Source organism: Arachis hypogaea, chromosome 12 (genome assembly GCF_003086295.3).
Source record: "Arachis hypogaea cultivar Tifrunner chromosome 12, arahy.Tifrunner.gnm2.J5K5, whole genome shotgun sequence".
NCBI classification, from domain to species: Eukaryota; Viridiplantae; Streptophyta; class Magnoliopsida; order Fabales; family Fabaceae; genus Arachis; species Arachis hypogaea.
The window spans coordinates 29,742,066-29,751,134 of record NC_092047.1 but is presented as its reverse complement, the minus strand read 5'-3'; the positions used below and the strand labels follow the sequence as shown (position 1 = coordinate 29,751,134).

At 36.5% G+C, this 9,069-nt stretch overlaps 1 protein-coding gene across 1 annotated transcript; it reads left to right on the top strand.

Moving 5' to 3' along the window:
• The first annotated feature begins 224 nt into the window (after positions 1-224).
• Positions 225-2,534, top strand: LOC112729911 (zinc finger BED domain-containing protein RICESLEEPER 2-like). Its single transcript, XM_025780046.3, has 2 exons — positions 225-2,300; positions 2,514-2,534. The coding sequence occupies exons 1-2, from the start codon at positions 225-227 to the stop codon at positions 2,532-2,534; spliced, it is 2,097 nt and encodes a 698-aa protein (XP_025635831.1).
• Positions 2,535-9,069: the final 6,535 nt, after the last annotated feature.

Here is a 9,069-nt window from a genome sequence, read left to right as displayed (position 1 = left end):
TTTTTCATCAATTAGGATTTTATTCTGTCAAAGATCTTCTTTTAAGTTTGATTTTTTTTGTTTGTGTTGTGATATTACTTCTACTTTTCTGAACATAAAATTTTATCTTTTTTTTTCGTTAAAAGGTTCTTACTTTATGCCATTGATATGATGAAAGCAAAAAAAAAATCATGAGATAATGTTGTCTGTTAATTTTTGTTTAGGTATTACAATAAGCTTTAGAAATGGCTGAATCTGTAACTCCAAGTAATCCATTGACAAATTCTATTTCTTTAAATGGAGAAGAAATTAATCCGTCAGTACCAACAATGGCAACAACAGATACTGGCATTGCACCAACACACACAACAATTATTACAAATCAACCAGTCACTGATGAAAATGGTAGTAATGAAACTATTGTTACAAAAAAAAGGAAGAAGACTTCACCAATTTGGGACGATTTTGATCAAGTTGAAAGTTCTGAAGGTACAAAAGCTATTTGCAAGTATTGCAAATCAGTGTTTTCTTACGCTGGAAAAGGAGCAAGTACTTCACATTTATGGAGGCATTCTAGTAGTTGCTTACAAAGGAGATTGCATGTTGCTGCACAAAAGAAGCAACCATTGATTCCATTTCAACCTTCCAATTCAAGTATTAATCCCTTTGTGACACCAGGTGCAAGATATTCTCAAGAGAAGATGAGACAAATAATTGCTACAGCAATTATGATTCATGAGCATCCTTTCAGCATTGTTGAGGATGAAGTTTGGATGTGGGGCTTCCAATATGCCAATTCTGAATTTCATAAAATTTCTCGCAAAACTGCTCGAAGTGATTGCTTGGCAATATATGAGGCTGAAAAGAAACAACTGAAGGCTTTGTTACAAGGTGTTAGAAAGATAAGTTTGACAACTAACATGTGGAGATCAAGTCATCAAATTATTGAATATATGGTTATCACAGGTCATTTTATTGATGCAGGATGGAATCTTCAAAAAAGGATTTTGAGTTTTGTTCAGGTACCTGCTCCTAGACGTGGCATTGATGTTGCGGATGCTATTTTCAAGTGTTTGAAGACTTGGGAAATTGAAAACAAAGTCTTCTCAGTATCTGTTGACAATGCTTCCTATAATGATTCATGTCTAAGGGCTCTTAAGGATACTATTTCAGATAACAACTCATTACCTGTTGGTGGTAGTTTGTTTCATGTTAGGTGTTGTGCATACATTCTGAATTTGTTGGTACAAGATGGGCTAGGTAAAATTAAAGGTATTATTCATAAAGTTCGTGAGAGTGTCCAGTATGTCAATTTTAATGATTCAAGATTTAAAACATTTGTTGAGATTGCTGAAAACAAGCGTTTGAAGGAGAAAAAACTCATCATTGATTGTCCCACAAGATGGAATTCTACTTACAACATGTTATCTGTGGCTTTGAAGTTTAAATCTGTGTTTCCTGTGTATAAGGAAAGAGAACCTCACTACAATTACGAACCATCATCAGAGGATTGGAGGAAAGTTGAGAAGATTTGCAAACTTTTAAAAGTTTTTAATCTTGCTACTCATGTCATTTCTGGTAGTGAGTATCCTACTGCAAACTTGTATCTTCCTGAAGTTTGGAGAGTGAAACAAGTAATTGATGATGCTATTGAAGATAGAGATTCCTTCATGAGAGAAATGGCAACCTCAATGAAAGAAAAGTTTGACAAATATTGGGGAGAATGCAATATGGTAATGTCTCTTGCTTGTGTTTTGGATCCTAGGTGCAAATTACATGTTATTAAATTCTGTTTTCCTTTCATTTACAAACCTGAACATGTGGCTGTTGAAAATGTTGAAAAAGTGAAGAATACATTGCAAGAAATGTATGATGAATATGCTGAAAAGTGTCATGATGAGACAATAATAAGTGGAGTTAACACTAATAGTCTAGTTGCTTCTTCTAACGTGGTTAGTTCGGAAATTAGTGGAATTGATGAAATGTTGAATATGGTTCGAGAAAAAGAAGCCATTCATCCAACAAAATCAGAATTAGAAGTTTATCTTGATGAGAGTGCTTACATTCCTGAAGGCAATTCTAAGTCTTTTAGTGCTTTGGAGTGGTGGAAAAATAATAGCTTGAAATTCAAGGTTTTATCTAAAATGGCAACGGACATACTAGCAATTCCTGTCTCAACCGTGGCTTCAGAGTCTTCATTTAGTGCTGGAGGAAGAGTTATTGATGAATATCGTTCTCGACTAAATCAAGAGTCCATTGAAGCTCTCATTTGTGGAGGAGATTGGCTTCGAAACAAGTATGGTTTGAAGAAAAAACCAAAGGTAAAAATTAACTTTCTAATATTTCTCTTTTTGACTAAGTATCTATGTTATAGAAAATATTTTCTCTTTTTAAATGTGAAAACATTGATATTGGTATGATGTGAGTAGTTAGAACAATAAAGTTGAATTTTCATGATATATGACTAAGTATTTGTTGCATTTATATTATTTAAAAATCTAATGATATGTGTATGTTTGCTTTTTTTTTTCAAGGTGTTGGAACATGAAGATTAAATCACTTGCAAGCTTAGAGGGTTAATCGATTAATTGGCCAACATTTCCTTTACTGTATTTTGATTTAAATAGTTATTAGCTTTTATTTGATGTTATGTTTAGTTGGTTTGTTACAACTCTTGATATTGATGAACTCTTTTATTTTGATATGTTACATATTTTGGAAGTAGTCAAGTGGGAATATATTTATATATATTATCTTTTTTTAATTAATAGTAGTTATTTATTGATATTTTGTCTTTATTTTGTATCACTATTATTCATAAATTTATTATTTTATATTTTATATTTTATAATTTTAAAAATTAAATTATATCTTTAATTTAATTATTATTAAAAAAAAACAGGCCTATTAACAGGCTTCAGGCCAGGCCAGATTTAACAACAGGCCAGGCTCAATACTCATTAAAAAGCCTATATCAGGCTACAGGCCAGGCTAAGGCCAATATACTCTATTACAGGCCTGGCCTGTTAAGACTAAAGCCTGGCCTGGCCTGGCCTGTTTCCACCCCTAGACTCAGACACCCCGGACTCCACTTCCTTTACCAACACAGGGAGCCATGACGATCCCGACTGTGGAGATACTGCCACCAGCCTACCTTTGTTCCTGACAGATGGCACCGAGGATGGTGCAAATCCATAAGTGTGGGGAGGTCGGTCAGTACCTGACTTCCGGAGGTAATTTCTCTTCCCTAACACCAATATATTAGGATATTTAGTTAGTTTTTCTTTTGTAGAATAGGATAAATTGCATAGTAATAGATTAGTTGCATGCATGTTCTACTTGATTGAAAAGACAATAAGTTTCTTCTAAGACCCTATCTTTAGAACAAAATTTCACTAATTTTAATCAAAAATTTTATGTTGAAATTTGCTTGAAGTTGTATTTGGAACATGATTTTTGAGCTAAAGAACACACAACCTGTGAGATTTGAGCCTTTATGCATGGTTATATTATTTAACCATAATTATTTTATTCTTGTGTGTTTACTTCTATATGATTGTAATCTACATTTTGTTTCATCCTATATGTCCAATGTTTAATATATTTATATGTTTGCATATGATTGAGGCCATTACTTGTTTAAGCTCACTTATCCAAATCAAACCTACCCTTTCAATTACCTTTGTTAGCCACTTTGAGCCTTTAAATCCCATTTGTTCTGTATTTTACCACATTACTAGCCTTAAGCGGAAAAACAATTATATATCCCAATTGAATCTTTGGTTAGCTTAAGATAGAATTGTGTGTGTCAATTAAGTATGGGAAATTGTGGGAACAAAAGATAATAAGGGAATGTGTCATGATAATATAATGGGAATTTGGGTACCTACTCGTGTGAAACTATAAGAATAAATATATTTATGTGCATTGATTAGCTATGTTTATTTTTTATATTTATGTTTAAAAAAAATTCTCAATAAATGAATAAGGGGACAAAATTACCCCAAGGTTAAGTTAAGAATTCAAAGATCAATGCATGTATGATAAAATTAAAATAAAAGTTGATACATGAGTATGGAATGTGAAAGAGAAATTTTGGGTAGCTAGGTATGAAATTTGAGTTATATAGAATGTACATATGTGTGGGTTAAAGCTTAGGTTAATTAAAGATTCAATTTACAAGCTTACTTAACCATATATGTATCCTTACCCTTACCTTGGCCCCATTACAACCTTGAAAAGACCTCATGATGTTTGCATAGGTATATTAAATATTGTTGATTGGTTAGGAGAAGAACAAAAATTAGAAAGCATGATTAGAGAAGGATAGAGTGATTGCCCTATACACTAGAGAGATTAGAGTATACATACATCATCAGTGAGGGTTCAATGCTTAAATTCTATGTTCCCTACTTTCAGAAGCTATCTTCTTGCACTTTTATCTGTTGTTACTGTATAAGAATTGAATTAGTGGAATTTGATTTGTAATTGTCTTGAAGAGCTTATTTACTTTTAACCAAGTGGACAAAAAATCATCTAGTTGCATTCATATATATAGGTTGTATTGCATTGCATGAGTTTTACATGTTCCTACTCATTTATTTTATCTCCTTCAACTAAGCATGAGGACATGCTAATGTTTAAGTGTGGGGAGGTTGATAAACCACTATTTTATGGTTTATATTGTGCTTAATTGTATGGTTTTATCAATTCTTTACCCACTTATTCATATGATTGGCATGCATTTATACTTCCTTCCTAAAATTATTACATGATTGAATATTTGCTTCCTAAAGACTTTTAATTACGTATTTTAATTCTCCTTCATTCCATTAGATGTCGTGATCTGTGTGTTAAGTGTTTCAGGCTTTATAGGGCATGAATGACTTGGAGATTGGAAAGGAAGCTTGCAAAAATGGAAGGAACACAATAAATTGAGGAGATGACCAGCGAAAAGTGACACGGACGCATGGCTCACACGACCGCGCGGATTGGAACTGCACAAGTGACGCGGAGGCGTGGACGACGCGCACGCGTGGCAAGGCAAAACGCCGAATGACGCGTCCGTATGAATGACGCGATCACATGACATGCGCGATCTGCAGAATTCGCTGGGGGCGATTTTGGGCCCTACTTTGACCCAATCTTCGGCCCAGAAAAGCAGACTAGAGCTAAGGAACATGCAGAAACCGGGGGGGGGGGAACATTCATTCCACACAATCTTAGTTTTAGATCTAGTTTTACTCCTCCTCTAGGTTTTCTCTCTACACATTCATAGTTCTTAGGATTTTATTATTATTGCTTTTTGCATTGGGATATTGAGAAGAGTTATTACCTCAGCAAGACTTCGTCATTCTAGTTTGTTTTCTTTACCTGTCTCTTTCTCTTTCATGTCCTTTGTTTATTCAGAATTACTATTGGATTATTTTTATTTCTAATTGGTCTTTTTATTATTATTTATCATGTATTTCTTTATTTTCCTTTTCTATGTTATGAATTCTACATTCACAAAGAGCGAGTAGTTCCATAACTTGGATGGGAGTTGATTGAAAGGAAGACCTTGCGTTGGAATGCTTAAAAAAATTGTAATTGAGTTTATTGTTGGATTGCTCTCTAGTCACTGACACCAATCCTTCCAAGTAAGCGGATTGGGACTTGTGAATAGAAATAGCTTTCCAACTTGTTTGACTTTCCCTTACCTAGTAAGGGATAACTAAACAGAATAACCCTTAATTATCAATTAATCTTGAGAGTACTCCAACAAGAATAGGGCTTCCAACTAATCTACTCCCAACCAAGGCTTTCATTTAAAATTACATAAATTCTCTAATTTAAATTCCTGTTGTTCAACTCAACCCATTTTTCTTGAAGACATCTGATTAATAAAATAGCACACCTTTCTGCAACTCGTTGGAAGACGACCTGGGATTCATACTCCCAATATTTTAATTTAAATTTTGTGACAACCCTTCTAAATTGATAAGCGAATTTTTGGTTGGTTAAGAACTGTACTTGCAACGTATCTCTTCTAATAATTTCTTAACTCGCCAATTTCTGCCACGTCAGTGGTTTTCAACAGAAGAATTTTAATAACTACCAGTTTCAGTCATCTCAGTAAGCAACTTCTCAGCCCCAGCAGAACAATAATTTGGAAGCAATATTGACAAGTTTTAGACAGAAAACCAGAGCATCAATCAAGAATTTGGAGATTTAGATGGGCCAACTAGCCACAAAAGTTAATGAAATCGATCAGAGGACCACTAATAGCCTTCCTAGTAACACAATTCCAAATCCAAGAGAGGAATGCAAGGCTATCACCTTGATAAGTGGACAAGTGGCAAGTATTAAAGCACAAGTTAATGAGGGGCCAGCTGAAAAAGAAGATTTCAAGGTTATTCAATTGAGAAGTGGTAAAGTAGCTGGCTCTGAGACCAAGGTCAATGGAGAGTTAGTTGAAAAAGAAGCTCCAGAAGAGAAGAAGGAAGAAGTAGAGCACGTCCCTCTAAAGTGTGCAGACAACCCATTCCCAGACTCTCTTGAAACTTATCCTACATTGCCAAAGGCTCCTGAATACAAGCCTAAAATGCCATATCCTCAGAGACTTTAAAAGGAGACCAAGGACAAGCAGTTTTCAAAATTCTTGGAAGTCTTCAGAAAGTTGTAAATCAATATTCCTTTTGCTGAGGTTTTGGAGCAAATGCCTCTCTATGTCAAGTTCATGAAGGAGTTGTTGTCAAAGAAGAAGCCTGTAAATGGAGATGAGACAGTGGTCCTGACTAAGGAATGTAGTGCCATAATTCAGAATAACTTGCCAAGGAAGATGCCAGATCCAGGGAGCTTTCAAATTCCATGCACCATTGGGAGCACAACCTTTGAGAAAGTCCTATGTGATCTAGGGGCAAGCATAAATCTAATGCCCTTGTCTGTGATGAAGAAGTTGCAAATCCAAGAGGCACAATCCACAAAGATAGCATTACAGATGGCAGACAAATCTATGAAGCCTGCATACGGATTAGTGGAGAATATCTTGGTCAAAGTGGGTAAGTTCTTCCTCCCAACAGATTTTGTGATTCTTGACACAGGGGAGGATGAGAATGCCTCTATAATTCTAGGAAGACCATTCCTAGCCACTAGGAGAGCTCTAATTGATGTAGAAGTGGGTGAATTAGTGCTTAGAGTGTATAATGAGTAACTGGTCATTCATGTCTTCAAAGATATACATTCAGCAGGTGAAGAGGAGAGGTGCATGCAGACTGAGCTCATTGATCCAAACCTTCAAAAACTCCCTGATGATGCACCACAGAATCTGCAGCTCAAACTTCCTTTGGTGACAATCAATAAAATTCCTCCTAACATCAAACCTAAGTTTGGTGTCGGGAATGCATCATCCACCAAGGAGTAGGTTCCCAAAAAGAAGAAAATGCTCAGGGGATGGAGAAACAAAAAGATCCCTACTGAAGGTTTCTCCCTAGGAACAAAAGGTGGTGTTGACTAGGAATCCAGTGTGAATTTATACAGTAAACAGAATCCTCTCTCTGGAGCATATTGAGCTTATTTATGGAGACACAGGAAAAAAGTTCAAAGTAAGGGGTGAAGAGCTGAGCCCCTATGATCCTCCTCCTTAGAGGAGCTGACCGTCAAGCTAGTGACGGTAAAGAAGCGCTTGTCGGGAGGCAACCCGATAATTTCGTATCCTTAGTTATTTTTCATCGTAGTAGTTTTCTTACTTGTTTGATTTTTATTGAGTTTTTACTGTTTTTCTGAACATGCAGCTATTTTATAACAGGAACCGAATACTTCAGGTGACACAAAAAAAAAAAAGAGCACACGACGCGCAAGCGTCACTGACGCGTATGCGTCATATGTGTGTGCTTGAAAAATAAAATTGGACAGAGAGTTGAGCAGGAGTGGAGCTGGAACTATGCTCGACGCATAAGCCGCATCACGCGTACGCGTCCCTGACGCATGCGCGTCGTTTGCACAACTGGCCACCCACGCGTGCGCGTCCCTGACGCAGACGCGTGACCCTGAAAAACGGCGTCAACGAGTGTTTGGGCAGAGAGTTGTGATGGTTTGGGGCTGAAAGTGTGCTAGAGACACAAACTTGATCACGCGTACGCGTCCCTGACGCGTGCGCGTCTTTTCCGAAATTGGCTATCCACGCGTGTGCGTGCATGACGCGCACGCGTCATCTGAAAATTTTGATTCCCAGGCCACGTGAGCAGAGAGTTGTGCGTGCGTGCGGCTGCCTTCACGTGATTCGCACAAACCAAGGGCACGCGTATGCGTGCCAGACGCGTATGCGTCACTTGAAATTCACGCGATCCACGCGTACGCGTCGCATGCGACGCCCAAATTAAACCCCTCAGCGCCTGATTTCAAATCATCCACCCCCAATCCTAATTTTCTCTTGTTCTTTTATCCTTTTATTCTTCTTGCATCATACTAATTTTTATGTCTCTCTATGTCCCTCTCTGTTTTCAGTTCTTCTTTGCTTGAGGACAAGCAAACCTTTAAGTTTGGTGTTGTCGCTACGCTTATGGCTTTTCTGCTTATTTTAATAGCACCAAAAAGAGATGAATGTTCTTCATGGAGGAATGAGATGGCCACTAGCATAAATGAGGTGGTTGAGTTTCCTTCATTCTATTTCTCTTCCGTTCTTATTTTGTTGTTTTCTGTTTTCTGTTGCTTTGATTGCCTGCATGGTCTTTAGTACTTTCAGTTCTTAGAATTAGTTTTATTCTGTTATTTGTCTCATATAACGCTCACTGAACTTGAATCTAAAAAGAAAAAGAAAAAGGAAGTGATGTACTGCATGAGAAATTGAGTTTATATTGAAGAGTAGTCTTATTCACTTACATGTGGTGGTATTTTCTGTGACTCTGAATGCATGACATGAACAGTGCATATTTAAATTTGAATCAAAGAATGTTGATGTACAAGGAACAGGGATTTAGAGAATTATTATGACTTCTCTGAAATAAACAAAAATTTAATCCTTGAAGCAAAAGAAACAGCAAAAAAAAAGAAAAAAAAAGAGCAAGGTCCAAGGCTCTTAGCATCAATGACTAGGGAGGTCAGACATGATTA

Excerpts from the sequence above, each read along its gene's own strand:
- LOC112729911 (XM_025780046.3), top strand. The coding sequence starts at position 225 with ATGGCTGAATCTGTAACTCCAAGTAATCCATTGACAAATTCTATTTCT. Across the intron at positions 2,301-2,513 it reads GTTTGAAGAAAAAACCAAAG|GTGTTGGAACATGAAGATTA; the intron begins GTAAAAATTAAC and ends TTTTTTTTCAAG.